The 20,062-nt window shown below is 42.0% G+C and overlaps 1 protein-coding gene across 7 annotated transcripts in view; it reads right to left on the bottom strand.

Moving 5' to 3' along the window:
* Positions 1-20,062, bottom strand: part of kcnab2a (potassium voltage-gated channel subfamily A regulatory beta subunit 2a) — a 96,772-nt gene that overhangs the window by 22,309 nt on the left and 54,401 nt on the right. The window contains exon 1 of one of the 7 annotated variants that reach the window (XM_061784018.1): positions 16,864-17,705. The exons of the other annotated variants lie outside the window; for them this stretch is intronic. Coding sequence (XP_061640002.1) covers positions 16,864-17,075 — 212 coding nt within the window. The 5' untranslated portion in view covers positions 17,076-17,705. Of the gene's footprint in view, positions 1-16,863; positions 17,706-20,062 lie in introns of those variants that run through there. 7 annotated transcript variants of the gene reach the window in all.

Raw genomic sequence — 20,062 nt, 5'->3', positions numbered from 1 at the left:
AGCAAGGGCTGGTGATTGTATGCTGATTTGCTGTGGATGCTATTTTTTCTATTTTTGACAGTGTAGGCAAAGAATTTCAGTTATATCCCTAACTCTCGCTAGCTAAGTCAGTCATCTTGGTCTAGTCCAGAGATAGTCTATACACTGATTTCATGACAGTCCAATGCAAATATAATCCAAGCAACAAAATTCCTTAAACTTCAATTGGAAAAGTCATAAATGATGATAACTTTTATTTCTGAAGAACAACTTTATTTAACAATAAAGCAAAACCAGCAGTGAACTCACAGGCTAAATTTTCATCTTTGGGTGTTAAAACTTAATGGTATTATACTTTGAACAACTGACAAAGTAATTGTGTAACGTTGCTATGCAAACTACAAATACATTAATTCAAAAACACCGATCCTTTAGAAAGGATGAACTTGTGCATCAATCTTATCGTGACTTAAATCCTGCCACAGCTTTGTTGATAGAACTAATTGATAGAGCAAATTGTGGGCGCCCAATGAAGTACACTTCTTGCATAACAGTAGAGACTAACAGCTTCACCGCGCCTATGAATAACAACAAAAACGTAAGCAATTTTAAGAGGGTCTATGCGCCGTACTTGGTATACAAATTTGCTGAGTGGCTTTCCACTGAGTTTTTCCACAAAAAAAAGTATCAAAATCCTACTTGGTTATCTTGTCCAACAATGTCACATTTAGTATCTGACAGGAGTTAATCCAGAGAAGAGAGATAAATGCATCCAGAGGGACCCCGTACCTTTGTGTTGCGTGCGGTGACAAGGTTAACGGGAAGCCTCTGGCAAAGTGTAGCTAATCTTTAATTAATTAATTTATTTGAAAAACAGAAAACACCCCCTGAGGATGCTGCTACTCACCATCACAATCAGGGGAACATGAAGCAGATTATAGGGGCCATAATTGTTTTTGTAGCATATTTGAGATGATGGACTGAGATGTTTATTGTTAGCGCTAACTATCTGCTCCATTAAACTTCAGTGTGTTCTATATCAAATATACAGCGAAAGCTGTACTGTTTGTATTCTGGATTACTTCAAAATATACAGTATTTTGCAGTCACTATAAAATAAATTTCACATTGTATTTGGAAATCCTGTGTGATTAAAGAGATAGTTGTTAAATGTGGCACAAAGGCAGAAAATGAAAACGTAACTGAATCGGCCTGAGATTGCTCGCAGAAAATGAACTGTACTTTTCTTTGGGTTTATTTGTGACAATGTATGAACTAATACAATAAATAAAAGTCTGGAACAGTAGACCTGCTGAAATGATGACCAAAGCTACCATTGAAAATGTCGTGCAGTATGTGTTTCATGGCCTATGATACAACTTCAATTAACAGTAAATGTTTAATAGATGCTAAATTGAATTTGTTATTAACCAAAAAGGCTACCAAGTCTCATATCGATAAGGATCTCACCGCATGTTGTGAACGAGTTCCCTGGGCAGTATTAAAGATTAACTTGTGGAGATAAAATTATAAATGATTACTTAAAAAATGCACATACTGATATCTTCAGATCAGAATCCAAATGTGGATTAAAAAACAAACAAACAAAAGAAACAGTACGGATCGCATATGTACCAATGTGAGCACACACGCAGATGGGATATACCTGCAATGTGAGCTTGAAATCGTCGATATACACTGACTTGTGATGTATATTTATATGCATCTGCCCAAACAACACAAATAAATGCATTAAAAACGAAAAGCATAGACAATTAAATAGGGTCTAAACATGCTACATTAGAGGCGTGTTGATTATTAAATAAGCAAAATAATTGCTGATTGCGGCCAATGGAGTAATATAGGAGACCCTTATTTCATTAAAAGTAATCTATGCTATGTGAATATTATGTACTGTATGCATTGTTGTTACGTCTGTGTTGATGCTTTTGGAGTTATTTACATGCAATTTTTGCCAGTGTAAACACAGCCAAATGAGATAAGTACTGCTTGAAATGTACATGGAAATCAACATCAATTGGCATTAAACTGGAAATTGGGCACTTGGACCTGCAGTGTAAATCCAGCCTCAATGATCTTGCTAGTTGCAATTTCAAGCCGTTTTCACACCTTGAAAAAGCAACATTAAAACGCAAGCATTTTTGAGCACCCCATATAAGAATATAATGCTTTTCAAACAAAGCCAAGGTTGTCCCCCTTTGTCAGCAAATCGTTGCGTTCGATACTTGTGCTCAGGTGACCTTGAACAGACCCTCCGGCAGGGCCGCCTGTGAGCAGACGGGGGCTCAGGTTCCTGCTGAGCCTCAGCAGAAGTGAATCACAATTGTAAAGTCATTGCTGCCGCAGCCACCTCCATAATGGCTGACCAGCCCGGTAAAAAGGAGAGCTGTACCGTAAGCATACCTACTTGCTGACGAATAAAAATAGTAGAAAACTAGAAAACAAGGGTCTCTTGTAATTACTGTCGCCACACTTAGGTGAGCAGAGAACAATCTGCATCATTTTTGCAGTGGTGGAGGTTAACAGCTGATCAATTGGTAAGTAATGTAAGGTACAGTAAGTGTCCAACTAAAGATAGTCATTTGCATTACAATATCCCATAGGAACCAAGCCCTGCCGCCATGTATATATATATAAAAAACACCAGCAATTGATCCCACCCAAAATGTTCATAATTGCCTATATTAATAGTTTAAACTGTAAATATACCACAAACTATGCTCCCCAGTTTAAAATAATTTCTAACTCATCTTACAACATTTGCCTTAAAAATAAATAGCAATAAATAATAATAATAAAAAGATTATTGATTAAAAAAAATGTGTACAAGCGGTAAAGACTCTCCCTAATATCAACCAACAACCCAGGCTAAACTTAGCTCCTCCCCGACTTACAAAGCTTGCCTCTCAGTTGAGATGCATCACTATAAACACTGCAATACTTTCCTATTTAGACGGGGCTTCGGTGGCATCTTAGGCCATTTCAGAAAGACCACACACCAAAAAATGAATAAACCAAGAACTTTCCTCAAATAGCGTGGGATAGGTTCCACAGGAGAATAAAACGGCAACAGGTGAATTTGTGAATAGTGGACTGCGAATATGCGGCAATTACTGTTTAGGTATTTTTTAAAAAGAAGAGTACCTCTGTATCACTAAATAATTTTTTTAATAAAATGGCTAATAGGAAAGTAATAATTGTTTTTTTGTTTTTTTTACCAGCTGCGAAGCGGCGACATACATGACTTCTGGTGCATTTTCAAAAAAATAAAATAATCTACATGGAAATCATATTAAAGTGGTTTGGAATCTTAGTTTGGAGTATACTTAGGGATTAAACTATAGGCAAATAAAAAACTTCAGGTGGGTCGTCCATGACTTGCATATTTTATGCTATTCTCAACGGGGCTTGGTCCCTAAACCCCCGCAAAGAGCGAGGGTTCACTGCACCTGTTTATTTTTGTCATTTCTATGTAAGTCTAGTCAAAAATTACAAGCGTCTGAAGTCATTAGTGATGACAGGACAGCCTGATGAATGAGCAAAACAAAGCCATAAAGAGTTACGTGTTGAGAGATTCTCGCCGAGCACAACTATTAATACAGCCCCAGACATGACTTCAACAAAGAGCAGAATGCCAGCAGTTCTCGTCCTGGTTGCGGGCGCGTCCTCCTCCATTCAAGTTTATATAACAGCCACTTAAATAGACTGATGGAATGGAGCAACAGTTGGTATAAAGACAAAGGAACACATAGAGTTAACTTTAGAAGTAATGCTGTGAGAAACCATTATTGGAAGTGTGTGTGTGGGTGTGTGTGTGGGGGGGTCAGGGAAAAGGATCTGACCTGAATGTCTTGATTTCGATTCCGTATAGCACCACAAGCGTCTACATAATGACAACTACAGTATGTTAGCTGTTAGCAGTCAATGCAAGAGCTAGCTACATTCTAGTTACTAGCATATTCAAATTTTTGTCAAAGTATCGCTCAAAACTTGGTATAACTACATTCTAGCCAGTAGCTCTATCCTTTCTCTCACGCCCTGTCAATATTTCTGCTAACTAGATTTTAGTCCAGCCTTTGTCTAGACCCTGGTTAATACTAGTGTCAACTACACTTTGTCTAGACCCCTGTCAAATAGATTGTAGCTACTGGCTAAGTGGAGTTTAGCTTTTGTCCAGGCTCTGGTTATAACAATTTGTTAACAACCATCCGCTAACAAAGCTAGAAACGCAGGCAGCAGCATTGCGGGCCTTCTTATCAATGGCACTTATGTGCTAGCGCTAACTACACTCTCGCTACGAGCCATGTAGAGGGTAGCAATTGTCTAGGCAACTTTCATTATTCGTGCAACTATATTACACCTAGTAGCTCTATACTTTGTCTAGGTTCCTATTAACAACATTCTATCTCCTTGCCAAGCTGACCCGTGGCTGTTCCCTGGGTTCCACCCGTATCGGTTCCCTTGTCCGGTGCCCCTATCCGCCCTCCTTTCCAACAAACAAGGGACACGCTCCCACCCTCGGGATGGGCGGGGACTGGCTGCATCGTGAGCCCTGCAGGTTGGGGGCGTCTGGCTCTCCTGGGGGTGGAGGTAGGGCGTGTGGGGCAGTGGCATTGGGTCCCTGCAGGCTCCTCCTGGTGGCCAATTGTTGGGGCGCCTCGGTGGGGCCGTCGGGGCGCCCTGGGTCCCTCGGTGTGGGATGTGTCCCGTCCGCCGGGCTGCTCTCGGGTGGACCCCTGGGCCCAATACCGCCCTTCGATTGATTGGGTGGGGTCCTCAGCCTCCATGGGGCAGGCACGGCAATTACAGGACACTTCTGTCAGTCTTTGTGCATGCGAAACGGTATCAATTCACTTGGATGTGTCCACAGGCACACACACCTGGGACTCATCGCTGAGGGTGGGGCCACTCACTGATTGCAAAAAATAACTCATGAATATGTGAAATGCTTGTGTATCCCCTCACTCACACTCTCGTCCTATACTTTTATAATTTCCATAGTTAATCCCACCACACTTCAGTTGTACAGCCAGGTTCACAACCCTTGTCCTGCATGCTTCTTCTCCTGTCCTTGTCCTGTTCTATCTTTTCCTGTACTTCCCACATAGGGTGTAGCACTACAGCCCCATACAACACTCATATCTAATGTTTCATTGTTGTAGATATGTATTGATTTACTTTTCTCATCCTGTTTACAACTAGTGCTTTGTCTTTGTCTTCGTTTCTCTCTCCCCTCTAGAAACTTTGTTCTGTTTGACTGATCGATTCTGATTCTCAATAAACATAAATTATAATACTAAGAAACCACAGTGGCAGCTTAAAAACTCCACTGTGACACAGTAAAACTGTTCCGGCATAAAAGGGATACAGATCCTCCATTCTGCTTGACCTAACAGCCGAACAGGACAAAAAAAAAAAAAAAAAAAGAAGTTTTAATGTAACAAGAAAAAAGGCATACGGACTTACTGGTATATCTTACCTGTATTTCCATGAATATAAAGTATATTCATATTTAAACTGATACATCCATAGTTTCAATTTATTGCATATTTGTGTTACTTCTGTAGTTCTGACACTGTGTAATATGACTGTGTGTGATTGCTATATGAGCTATGTAGCCTGTGTAAATGTCAGGTATGATTTCATTTTCTAACTTCATACACTACAAAGCAAAAAACAGAGGCAGCAGCCCTGAAACCCTTCTTATCAATGGCACTTATGTACTTGAACATGTACAATGTGTTCGTTTTAAGGTTGTCTCAGGTGCCTTTTACTTGACAACAAATTGAACATCATCTAATATATTCCATGAAGAGGATTCTTTCTGGCATGGGACTGGAAAGATTCCAATATGCTGCTGGTGTTAGTTTATTATACATACTAGAACTATTATGTCAAGGTACTAGCATGTAACTGTATATAATGGAAGACAGTGCAGTGTCAATGGCTCCAAACCACAGGACAAACTGTTGGGAATACAAAAAGCAACACTAAGCGGATAAACAGCTTGCCCCTTCTTGGCTTCGTACAGTAGCGTTAATAAATGGAGGCTATTTGTAGTGCATTCAAGACAACATTGAACACACACACACACAAATTAAACATTGAGGCAAAGAATGACCAGCTGTCTTGGTTTTCCATTTCACTATAACACTCTAGTCACATGGAAGCATCCTCATATCATTACTCATCTGCAGAAGTGGGGAGACGTTCTAATGAACACATTTTTAGAAATAATAAACAATACATGCTAAGTGATTTTTCTTGATAACTCTAGGACCCCTCTACAAACCAAATCTGCCATTTCGAAGTGATTATATCGCAGATATACAGCAGTTAAATAAAGAAATATGATTCAGAATGGGCGGCACGGTGTACGACTGGTTAGAGCGTCAGCCTCACAGTTCTGAGGACCCGGGTTCAATCCCCGTCCCCGCCTGTGTGGAGTTTGCATGTTCTCCCCGTGCCTGCGTGGGTTTTCTCCGGGCACTCCGGTTTCCTCCCACATCCCAAAAACATGCATTAATTGGAGACTCTAAATTGCCCGTAGGCATGACTGTGAGTGCGAATGTTTGTTTGTTTCTATGTGCCCTGCGATTGGCTGGCAACCAGTTCAACCCCGCCTCCTGCCCGATGACAGCTTGGATAGGCTCCAGCACGCCCGCGACCCTAATGAGGAGTAGCGGCTCAGAAAATGGATGGATGGAAGGATGATTCAGAATGCACCTTCCGGTCTTTGGCTCTATCCGGCACTGTGCCGTAACACTAGCCAAACAGCCTGTTAATTCGACGGTGTGTGCCATTGTTCCATGCTGTTGTTCCTGTCCTTGTATATTTGCTGTCGTATGATTTAGCGAGGCGGGAACGCTGTACGACTGGTTACCACATCTGCCTCACAGTTCTAAAGACCGGGCTTCAAATCCCGGCCCCGCCTGTGTGGAGTTTGCATGTTCTCCCTGTGCTTGCGTGGGTTTTCTGCGGTTATTCCGGTTTCCTCCCACATCTCAAAAACATGCGTGGTAGGTTGATTGAAAACTCTAAATAGCCCTTAGGTGTGAATGTGAATGGTTGTTTGTTTATATGTGCCCTGCGATTGGCTGGCGACCGGGTCAGGGTGTGTGTCCCCCCCCCACGCAGACCCACGCAGTACTTTTCAGTACTGTCGTCTGTACATTTGCCTAAATGACAAGCCAACAGACACGGCCAAGACTTTCTCTGCGGCGTGTTACTGTATTAAGCTACTTGAGCAAGGGGCACACAATATATAGGAATACTGCATACTATGTAAAAGCTTGGGCCATGTCCCTGAAACATATGAATATATAATACGTATAGTCATGCTAAAAAATATTGGCACCCCTCGGGTGCCATTATTTCTAGCCATGACTGTATAAAAGAAATGCTTTTGACATGCCGTCACATCGACCCACTGGCCACTCTCTTTCTGTTGTACAGTTGCTACTTGGCTACTCGGCGTCGTCACTGTCAGGTTCCGACCTCCTGGTCAAACGTACGGTTTGACGATGCCAAGTTCAGTTGGGTGATCCTGTACGTCGAAATCCTCCTTCTCCATATATTCCAACACGTTGCTCGCCATTGTGTATAGGGCACTGTGTTTGGCAATTAGAACGTCACTTCTGGTAGGCCTTGCGGTGGATAGAGTAACCACACCCCGGTGTCTGGAGCTTTGGGTAAAGTTCGCGCTCAATACGCGTAATAGAAACCACATTTTTAGCAAAACTATAGTTGACAACTTGCTGGAAGTCACGTGCATGTATTACATAACATAAACAATGCAAACCTGAATTTTCACTGAACCCATAACATAATTTTTTTCAAATATCTGAAAGACAGCAGTAGGGGCCACTATTGGAGGAAAACAAAGTGAAAAATATTCCACAATAATCATACTCTTACAGGAACAAAAACCCAGTCTGTACAACTAGTGTACACATATCACTACACATCACTACACATGCCCAAAGCAAACAGATGGTGAATGTGGTGAGCGCATGTTAAGATGGTACCTAAATGGGGCCTTGAAATGAGCACATGGACGGAAGAGTCACAGCGTATTTACATCAGCGTGGCCTGCGCAAACACCAGTGGGAGTGCAGGTGGAAAGCTTTGATGATGAGGAAAATGTCCCGGCATGCACCCACACTCACCATGCCCAAAATCTCACACCCACGAGCTTTTCGTCGCTGCCTTTTTGTAAGCAGTCACACTTTAATAATAGATAGGGGGTGCCTCCCCCCCCCCGTAAATTTATTAAGACGTGAGTTTCTGTTGTTTTTTTTGGTAATATGACACTGGCATATGGCACATGACACTGTCAGTCCTATAGTTAACTGTAGACCTAGTCAACTTGGTCCAGTTTGCTGGGTTAATAAATATTTGCTGAAATCATCGGAACAGTGGTTAGCACATCTGCCTCACAGTTCTGAGTACCCAGGTTCAAATCCGGCCTTGCCTGTGTGGAGTTTGCATGTTCTCCCCGTGCCTGCGTGGGTTTTCCAGGTACTCCGGTTTCCTCCCACATCCCAAAAACATCCATGATAGGTTGATTGAAGACTCTAAATTGTCCATAGGTGTGAATGTGAGTGCGAATGGTTGTTTGTTTATATGCACCCTGCGATTGACAGGCGACCGGTTCAGGGTGTTCCCCGCCTCCCGTTCAAAGATAGCGGGGAGAGGCTCCAGCACACCTGCGACCCTAGTGAGAATAAGCGGTATGGAAAATGGATGGATGAATGGATGAAATTATACTCAAGCACTTTCAAGATCAGCTCACACAACAATTTATACTGTAGATATACAAAACGATCAATTTACTTATCCCACTACACCCACAAATTTAATATACAAGTTTATTTTCATGCCCTTTACAGTAGCGCTTCATCCAAGTTAACTAGTCGTGTAGTCGCAAAATGCTTTCAGGGACTGTGAATATTGGCACTTTTATTTATTATTTTTTTAAGTCAAACAATTTGAAGACATTTAAGGGGATATTTATACTGTAATGTTTTTAACTAGCTCTTTACATGACTTCAATGAGGGGCTGTGTAAACTTTTACACCAAATGTTGTATCCACACTTTCATGACTCATTACTATATACAGTAACAGCTAGTAGCTCTATCCTTTGTCTAGGCCCCTATTAGCAACATTCTATCTCCTAGCCAAGCTGAGCGTATCCGAGCCGACATTGGGCGAGAGGCAGGGTACACCCTGAACAGATCACCAGCCAATCGCAGGGCAAATATAGACAACCATTCACACTCACATTCAAATGCAGCCCTATGGCGGGCACAAACCAGTACAAACTCTAGGCCGTTCCCAAGTTGCAGAGGGTTACGTCAGGAAGGGCATCAGGCTTAAAACTTTGCCAAACAAATACGGCCGTTCATCCAAAGAATTCCATACCAGATCAGTCGGGTTAACAATGTCCGCCACCGGCACCGTTAACCTGCAGGGCGCTGGTGGAAATTCAGCAACCGTGGGTCGAAGATGAAGGAGAGGTGCAAAACGGGTTCTTAAGCAGACAGAGAAGAGGAAAGCACAGAGCCTAGAACTGAATGTGGGGACTTTGAATGTTGGGACTATGACAGGAAAAGCTCGGGAGTTGGTTGACATGATGATTAGAAGGGATGATATATTGATATATGTCCAGGAAACCAGGTATGCCCGTAAATACATACAAGACCAGGTGGAAAGGCAGTAAGGCTAGAAGTTTAGGGGCAGGGTTCAAATTATTTTACCATTGTGTAGATGGGAAGAGAAATGGAGTAGGGCTTATTTTAAACGAAGAGTTAGCTAAGAATGTTCTGGAGGTGAACAGAGTATCTGATTGAGTGATATGCCGAAATTTGAAATTGAGGGTGTTATGTATAATGTGATTAGTGGCTATGCCCCACAGGTAGGATGTGACCTAGAAATTCTGGAAGGAGCTAGACAAAGTAGTTCTGAGCATCCCAGACAGAGAGAGAGTTGTGATTGGTGCAGATTGCAATTGACATGTTGGTGAAGGAAACAGGAGTGATGAAGAAGTGATGGGTAAGTTTGGCATCCGGGAAAGGAACTTGGATGGACAGATGGCAGCAGACGTTGGAAAAAGGATGGCAATGGCTGTAGTGAACACTTTCTTCTAGAAGAGGCAGGAACATGGGGTGACCGACAAGAGCGGAAGTAGAAGCATGCAGGTGGATTCCATCTTGTGGCGACGATGTAATCTGAATGAGGTGACTGACTGTGAGGTAGAGGTAGGGGAGAGTGTGGCTAGACAGCATAGGACGGTGGTGTGTAAGATGACTCTGGTGGTGGGGAGGAAGATTAGGAAGACAAAGCAGAGAACCATGTGGTGGAAGCTGAGAAAAGAAGAATGTTGTGCGGCTTTTCGAGAAAGAGGTGAGACAGGCTCTCGTTGGACAGGACGAGCTTCCAGAAGATTGGACCACTACACCAAAGGTGATCAGAGAAACAGGCATGAGAGTATTTGGTGGATCCTCTGTTAGGAAAGGGGAGAAGGAGACTTGGGGGTGGAACCTCAAAGTACAGGAAATCATACAAGGAAAGAGGTTAGCCAAGAAGTAGTGGGACCCTGAGAGGACCGAGGAGAGGAGAAAGGAATACATGGAGATGCGACGTAGGGCGAAGGTTGTGGTGGCAAAGGTCAAACAAGAGGCATATGATGACATGTATGCCAGGTTGGATACTAAAGAAGGAGAAAATGATCTATACAGGTTGGTTAGACAGAGGAATACAGATGGGAAGGATGTGCAGCAGGTTAGGGTGATTAAGGATAGAGAGTACAGTGCTGGATATCTATCCAGCACTGTACTCTCAATACTTTGAGAAACACTTTGAGGAGTTGATGAATGAGGAAAATAAGAGAGAAGGAAGAGTAGAAGAGGCAAGTGTGGTGGACCAGGAAATGGCAATGATTAGTAAGGGGGAAGTTAGAAAGGCATTAAAGAGGATGAAAAATGGAAAAGCAGTTGGTTCTGATTACATACCTGTGGAGCTATGGAAGCATCTAGGAGAGGTGGCTATGGAGTTTTTTATCAGCTTGTTCAACAGAATTCTAGCGGGTGAGAAGATGCCTGAGGAATGGAGGAAAAAGTGTGCTGTCCCCATTTTTGAGAACAAGGGTAATGTGCAGTGCTGTGGGAACTATAGAGGAATAAAGTTGATGAGCCACATAATGAAGTTATGGAAAAGAGTTGTGGAGGCTACACTCAGGACAGAAGTGTGTATTTGCGAGCAACAGTATGGTTTTATGCTTAGAAAGAGTGGTCAGAAGGAGCTACATTGTCTCTTTGTAGATCTAGAGAAAGCCTATGACAGAGTACCCAGAGAGGAACTGTGGTACTGCATGCGGAAGTCTGGAGTGGCATAGAAGTATGTTAGAATAATACAGGACATGTATGAGGGCAGCAGAACAGTGGTGAGATGTGCTGTAGGTGTGACAGAGGAATTTAAGGTGGAGGTGGGATTGCATCAGGGATCAGCCCTAAGCCCCTTCCTGTTTGCAGTGATGATGGATAGGCTGACAGATGAGGTTAGAAGCAGACTTCGATGGTTTGGACATGTCCAGATGAGAGATAGCGAGTATATTGGTTGAAGGGTGATGAGGATGGAGCTGCCAGGCAAGAGAGCTAGAGGAAGACCAAAGAAGGTTGATAGAAGTCGTGAGAGAAGACAGGAGGGCAGTTGGTGTTAGAGAGGAGGATGCAGGAGATAGGCTTACAGGGAAGAGGATGACACGCTGTGGCGACCCCTAACGGGACAAGCCGAAAGGAACAGAAGATGATACACACTAACATTCACACATATGGACAATTCGTGAACCTAACATGCATGTTTTTGGAATGTGGGACGAAGCCCGAGTACCTGGAGAAAACCCACACAAGCATGGGGAGAACATGCAAAATCCACACACAAGGCTGGAGAAGAAATTTGAACCCGGAAGCTCACAACTGTGAGGCAGACTTCCCAACCACGAGTACACCGCACTGCACCCAGTATTACATTTCATTCAAAATTCACTGCACTAAAAACCTAAAAAATAAAATGTTTATAAAAGCCATGTTACGCATTCAAAAAAAATGTCACATTCACAACAACAATGGCTGAACACAGGGCATTTGCCACGTACGCCGCTCAAGGTAATGAGCCTCATAACACATCTCCAGTGAAGTGTTTACTATTACCAGTGGGGACGCTTTCTCTCAAAACTATAAATGTCATTAACACTGGGTATAAAAATAGGCTTTTTGATTAACACACAAATGTGTTTTCAAATACATTTACATTGTTTGATGGGGGCAGGATGAAATAACACTGTATTGTAGTGGTTAGCATGTCTGCTTTGCAGTCAAGAGATTCTGGGTTGGAATCTCAGCTTAAAGCCTACTTGTGTGGTATTTGCATGTTCTCCCCACTATTGCGTGGGCTTCCTCCAGGTACTCCGGCTTCCTGACACATTTCAAAACCATACATATTGGGTTCTTTATTGAAGACTCTAAACTGTCCCACTTTGTCCTATGTGAAAGTGAACGTGAATGGTTGTTTTCCTTTACCGGTATGTGCCCTGCGATTGGCGAATGAACAGTCCAGGGACCCCGCTTCTCTCACCCACTCAAGTCAGATGTCTTAAGCTCCAGTTCACTCATGATCCTAATGACATGTTGTATAGAAAATGGGTGAATTAATGGATTGATTGATTGATTTGTATGTTGCAATTTACTGTAATGCCCATTGGAAAAATGTGGGTCCCAGGTTGAGAGCCGTTGCGTGTTTTCTGGCATTTTGGCAGATGTGTCAACAGAGATCATGTTGACGAAATGCAAAGAAACCTACTAAAAATCCTGCTCTTACGACATCATTCTTGTCTAAACATATCCTTAAGCACTACACTAAATGAGTAATGTGTATATATTTACATACCCCGCAAGTGAGGCAGATGTCTAATTCATATGCCTGTAGCCAACAAAGATGTGTTTTGACAGAAACTATTCAGATCTGCCCCAGGTTTTATTCAAAACATTTTGCACTTATGCAGTGGTGGGAAGTACAAATACTTCATTACCGTACTTAAATAGGTTTTTCAAGCGTGTGTAATTTACTCGGGTATTTATTTTTCTGATGCTTATTTACTTTTACTCCCTACATTTGAAAACAGATATTTGTACTTTCTACTCCCTACTTTGTCTAAATAGGCTTTTTATTTTTCAACCGCGGCCAATGACGGCACAATGTAAAAAAGATGTAACTACAGAGTAATTAAGTCCACTGCTGTTGGGCTAAATACCTTGTACTGTGCCAGCCTAAAAAACACCAGCTTCTGACATTCAAAGGTTCTCAGTCTAATCTGAAACTCATACAAGTAATGCACAGTATACGCATTTGTTCTGTTTTTCAGCAAAGCCACGGGAATACCTTGTTTTGACAGCAGAGAAGTCGAGCCACCGCTAGCTAGCTCTAAAACAATATAGCGGCATGTAACGTGATTTTTCTCGTCTTGGTATGAGCACAATAGAAGTGAGGAGGGAAATCATTTTGTGTGAAGGTTTGTTTTTTGTTGTGCCAATTAATAAAAACAGGTATTGTACTGTGTATAATTTTGAATTTTACTTAAGTACAGGAGTTGAATCAGTTCTATTTTTATGGGTAGTTATTTTCCCACAAATATCTGCATATCTACTTACCAGCATTGTGCAAATACCTTTGTCACCTCTTTTGTATTGAGAGGTGCTCTTTTGCAAGTGTGTCATGTTTTCTAGCTGGGACAGGAGTTGAGTGCATCGCGACAAACCACATGGACATCAGTGGAACGAGTCCCCCACCTAATTCCCCAATCTCACAGAGATCCTCCCATTGCCCGAGCAGGACCACTTCAAATAATCATAAGCCCGAGCAGGAAAATATATTTTCTAGGCAATTATATTTTCACATATAGAAAACTGTGTAAAATAAATAGAAATGACAAATGAATTAGATAAATGAACATTTAACATCACTTTTACCTTTCTTGATGGCGTATAGGAAATGTCAAGGAACAGGAGGAGCCAAGTACGACAAGAGCTTGTCGTACTTTACGACAAGCTCTTTCTTGAATTCCATCATGTTTCTCGCCTTCTTTATCAAATGGTTAACGCTTGGAACTTTCTGTCGTATTGTGGAAAAAGTGTTCAACAGACAACAGGGCATATTCCACAATGCAAGCTTTTATTAAACAGCCCTCCCGGTCTGCTCGGCAACACTTGGGCATAATGGGGCAACATCGGTGTAACACATTCTGTCAAAAGTCCTCCAAACTAAAAGCATCCCAGTATAAGAACAATTTTCACCATGCTTTCTTTGACCCCATGGTGGCTTATTCAGCAGTGAGATTCAAACAATTTTGTTCATGGTTATTGAATGCTACTACTACATAAGCCACCATGGGGCCAAAGAAAGTGTGGTGAAAATGTTTTAGTCTGTTTTTATCCTGACTTTTGACAGGATGTGTAAAGCCACTGTTGCCCGAGTATTTACGGGCATACCGGGAGGCTTGTTATTGCCTTAAATTGTTGATAAAAGCTTGCATTGTGGAATACGCCTTGCCATCGGTTGAAAACTTTTTACACAACATACGAAATGCTTTAAATGAATGCGCAGGACGATGCGCACTCAACCAGAAACAAAGGCAGACTGAGTCAGGAGCACATGGCATGGTGCATCGATTCCAGGAAACAAATGGCCGAGTCACACGTTTTTTTTTTGTAGAAAAACTAGGATAAAATGTTGATGAAACAAGCCACTGAAAACCAAATCGTACAAAAACTAGGATATACAAAAACTGATGTTCCTTTGTAGTTCCAGGAATGGAGGGTCAAGTTAAAAGGCAAATCCTGGGACATGAATTGGCTAATAAAGACCACAGATGACTCTTAAGCATCGTGCCTACGCTAGCCTCTCTCTCCATCCTTTCTCTTTCATTTTTATGAGCGCTGCGCCCACAGCACACACGCAACCTTGAGCTGCCTACACAAGGCTGCATTGCATTCATTCTGAGCCCGGCGCGCAAACACGGAGCGCGCTGTGTACTTTGGACAAAAGCGCGGAAGCAAAAGAGCACAAAATGCGGACAACACCCTCGAGGCCCGACGTGGTTCTACTCATTCAATATCATGAGCTTGAATAATTAGACTGTGCCAACATGGCATTGGTGCCTCGAGCACATCAGATGCAAAGGAGTGTGATGCGTCTTCAGCAGGGCTAGTGAGGATGACTAATGTGGATCCTCTAGACAACAACCAATTAAATAATATTTTGTTCCAGTTAAAATGCACTGCATACTGTATGCACAATAACAGGAATCCTCTATATACAATATTATACAACAGTTCAATCGGACCATTAACAGAGATTTATGATGAGATAGACTCACCAGCAACATCATTAGGTACACTTGTACAGTATAATCTAGTCCAGTGTTTCTCAACCTTTATTGAGCGAAGGCACGCATTTTACATTATGAAAATCTCACAGCACCCCACCAAACAAAAAAAGTCATATGCGACACACTGTATACTGGAACAATGACGATCGCCTCAATTTATTTGCGAAATCAGGGTCCGTTTAGTTGAACACAAAGTTGATATACTCACAGGAAGCCCTGACTTATGTTGTGTGAATGGCAACAGGTTTATAGACAGGTTAATTGTACCTTTTGCCGTCTGGTGGAAGAGCAATTTATTGTTCTGCCAAACACTATACGATGGCATAGATCGATGAACAAAGATGCATTATTTGAAGTTTATAAATCAATTTCTGACCAATTAAGTGAAATTGGATATTTCCTGTGGCAAACAATGATTCAAGACTCCACTTACAAATGCCTTTGCTCACAAACACTTAAATTTGCCACCTGGGAACCAACTAAAAGTACTGGAACTCTCGTTCTACTATAATGTGATAAGGGTTTAAAAATCTATGTACATGTGGGCATGGCCTATTACAGAATAGGCCATGCCCACATATCCATGGATTAAAAAAAAAATAATAATTCTACACGATTAGACCTTTCGTCCACATGCAAACGTTGGTTTTTGGTCTTAAAAACTGAGCTTTTGGAAAACTCTCCAGGGGTGAAATATTTCCGAAACTGTCAGCGTTGGTGTGTTGATGGGGAAAACTATTAACTGTCAAAATGTGTGATCTCGCTCAATTTAAACTGTATTCAACAACAGAAGATGTTAAATAATGAATTGATTCATTCAGGTTGTCACCCGGGCTCCAAATATTAGCATGTGCATCAGGAAATAGAGGCGTCAGCTAATGCTGATTTTTCAAGCCTCTGATTGGCCAAAACGTGCTTGAGAATTGACAAAAGTGTTTCTTGTTGTTTTTAATCTTGTCACATGTGAACTGTATTTTTTAATCCATATATTAGAAAACACATAGGGGGTTAGTAATAGTCTTATCACTAGCCTAAGCTAATGCAGTAGATCAGTCATAATTACGGTACATATTTGTATGAAAAACACAAACTACAAAATCAAATAAAAAACTAAGAAACTGAGCATAGCTTTTTGTGACGAAATATTTTTATGCTGTGCATTGCTCATAAAACAAAATGTCATATCTATATGCGTGGATCATCATAAACCGAGAATCCTATGTACATTTTAAAAAATGCAGTGTATCTGTGTACAGCATTTTAAATGTTTACTAACAAATTGAAGCATTTTATCAGGACTGTTTGTCTGCAAATTATTAGCATTAAAGGGTAGAGTGAATAGAACAAGCCCTTTCTCACACAGATGAAAAGACAGTTCTGGACTCCCGACAAAGGAATTTCTTATGAAGCACGCCCTACCTATACTTCATGCCGGTCCTCATGCTTTGTTCGCTGGAAGACGGCACACTCTGAACCGAAAGCTGCCCAAGACTGCGAGCCACCATGGCCACGGCTCGGAACTTGCTTCGCGTCCCTGTGCCGGGGCTGTTGGCGTTTTGCCGGTTGAGCCGGTCCTCCGTGGTGCGACTCACCCCGCCGCGGTGGTCGGTGCACACCAGTGAGACCTGCATCCTGGATTTGTCACTGTCCAACAATCCAAAGAATTCTTTCAAGTTGGGTGGAAGAACTATGAAGTGTGAGGCTCCTCTGGTCCGTGAGGGTGTTTGGTTGTAAAAGGTGGCCTCGTCCCTGGGGCAAGTGAAATTACTTCCCACTTGATAAATGGACTGACAAGCTCACAACATTCCTGAGGCACAAGGATAGGACTGCAGATAAAAACTATTAAAAGTATGACTAAAGTAAAAACATGAATATTTTCCTGTTGAGGATCTTCCTTGATTCCTCTGTGCGTCCCCTTCTGGCTTTTAATCAGATGCTCATGAGAGGCTGACGGGCAGATTTAGAGTCCGGCAGTTTCCTTTCAAGGCTGAGCTTCAAGCTGGACTTTTACACCTCACTGCTGCCTGCTCTTTAAAAATGTTGGTAATGTAAAGATCCAAACCATGAGACGGAGGCAAGTCCGGAAGATCTTCACATCTGCCGAGTCCACCGTGACAGTCTGGTCGGCTGCTGGAAATATATTCTCCCGCTCGACCTCATTGTCACCTCTCTCACCGTCGACTCAGTTTAACTTACATCTGCCCGCCTTGTGCTGAGCGTGAAGCGGCACGGTGCACACAGGCAAGAGATGGGAGAGGAAAGAGACAGGGGGGAGGGAGGCAATGCGGTGGGAGGGATATGAAGAGCACTACGAAGGGGAACAGTCAAGGCAGCGTGAGAGTGCAAGGCAATGAAATTTGTTGCGTTGACAAGAGCTCCTCTAAGAAAGGGTGCTGCATTAGTTTTGTGTACTCTTTTTGTGTTCCAGCGTTGCCCTGCAGTGAGCTTGAACACAAACCGTGCCCCAGCCAAAGAAAAGGCTCCCCCTGGTCTGCCCCATCAGGTCCGTCACGAGGGACTGTTCAACTGCCCATAAAATATTCATTATGTAACTTTATCTGTAACAATATACGCCAAAAGCAGGAGGGTGACAGACCGAAATGAGTCACTGTTTGACCAAAGTCATTGCGTGACGATATAATATCAAATTGGATACACTTTTCTCAGAAATATAACTAGATAAGGGAAAAAACTCAAACAATAAAGTTTAAATTGACTGAATTAATTAATTAATTTGGAACTGAACTGCATTCTCACAACTCAAATTGGTTAAATTATGGTCCAAAAATAAAATCAGAACCAAAAGAAAAACAGAGATATACTAACTGCATTAATTGATCTACTTTGTCTCCCAAACCATATTTTTTCTTTTTCTTTGGCTTTAAATTTGTGGAACCTTTACCTACAGAACCCGTGACAACAAACCAAATACAAAACAAGTCATTGAAAAGCAGTATTCTTTAAAAGAGGATCGTTACACGTTTTAATCATTCGGTAGTTTGTATTCATAACTTACAATACTGAAGTACAAGGGCATCCGAAATTGTCTAACAACAATTTCCGCCTCAAATATTAATGAGACGAAAAAAAACTAAATAAAACTTAAGTGTAATGCCAAACTTTGTTTTACTTTTTCTTTTTTTACAAGCTGAAGCATGACATTGCATGAAAAGGCATTTTGTCCGCTAGAATATTCTCAAACGCAGTCAAACAATACTGTATGTACAGCATGTATTTTTTAGGAAAGTACAAAAAAAAAACAAAAAAACAAATCAGATTTGAGCATGGCATAATACAAATCAAAGTGGAGGGCTGCCTGCTCATGGCAAAGTGATCTGGACGACCACCAGTATCGGAAGATATCGTCAGTCAGGCTCGGGCAACATTTGTGCGAAGCCCCAGGAAGTCTAAGAAGAGCATCTATGGAAACCCAGCCCATAGTAAGGAAACACCTGCGAATGACACTCTATAAGCTACAGCTCGTTCAAGCCTTAAACACATATGGGATACAAGGATAAGCAGAGAATGTTAAGCAAGACTTGTCACAGGTAGTGTACAAATTGAATATTGGTGAAGATTTTTCTTAAAAAAGTGTGGGAATTTTCAACATGAAGACTATTTTAATTTTGTTTGCCTAGGACGTAGTTACTCAGATATTCACATTTCAAATACTCTCAAATTTGGTTGTCTGAAGTCATCTGTACAGCACCGTCACAGTGAACCCCCATCAATTTGCAGTTCGCTATTCAAATTCACATACATTCTTTCAGTTATCGAAAGTTTATTTGCAAAGTTTATTTGCAACGCAAACAAAGAGAAAGCAGCCTCCTCAATATGATTGTGAGGGTAGTGTATATAAAATGTTGGAAAATGAAGCTCAACTAATCCATACCATTGCTATTAACGGCAGGTACAAATTGATCGGAGAAACAATAGGAGCGTTCTTGGTGGCCCCCTGAAATGGTAAGAATACAACAATGACTGGATTTTGAAAGTAAACACCGCCGTAATTGGGCTAGCTGCAACAGAGACTACAGATTGACGTGACGAGTGGATGAGCCGCCCGCTCCCTGTAATCTAATACCCAAGCTTATCTGAGTGGAGCAGCTAGTGTGGCAAGCAGATAATTAAACGAGATGCCATCAGGAGTAGATGTGGCGAGTGAAGCATTCATAGAGGCCACTCCATCAATGGAATCTGGCAGACAGACTGTTGCTAACTGACAGCTCTATTTTTGAAATTATGACCTTTTTATGTGTCGCATGGCCTTAAACAGAACCGGCTACGAAGGCTTTAAATTCGACTGAAATTGTATTTAGAAATCAAACAGTACGCAGAGCACAGAAAACCCAAACACTCCAGAGAGGCTCGTTGGCGTTACACTTCAAGTAATAAGAGGGCTTCCATAGATCATAATGAATGAAGGGTTGTATCAACAGGTAACATCACATTAAGGTGAACAAATCCATTCACGCTCAAGGCTGTTAAGCATCATAATTTTGTGTGCAGTGTCGCCACAACGGTAGCGGAAACGTGATGCCACGGTCCATTCCGCTTAGCTCCAGGGCCCCAGGAGTCGCCGCATGGAGGGGATTTAATGAGTGTTGTAGGGGGGAAA

This window comes from Phyllopteryx taeniolatus, chromosome 9, assembly GCF_024500385.1.
Source record: "Phyllopteryx taeniolatus isolate TA_2022b chromosome 9, UOR_Ptae_1.2, whole genome shotgun sequence".
Classification (NCBI taxonomy): Eukaryota; Metazoa; Chordata; class Actinopteri; order Syngnathiformes; family Syngnathidae; genus Phyllopteryx; species Phyllopteryx taeniolatus.
This window is presented reverse-complemented; position numbering and strand designations above follow the sequence as displayed.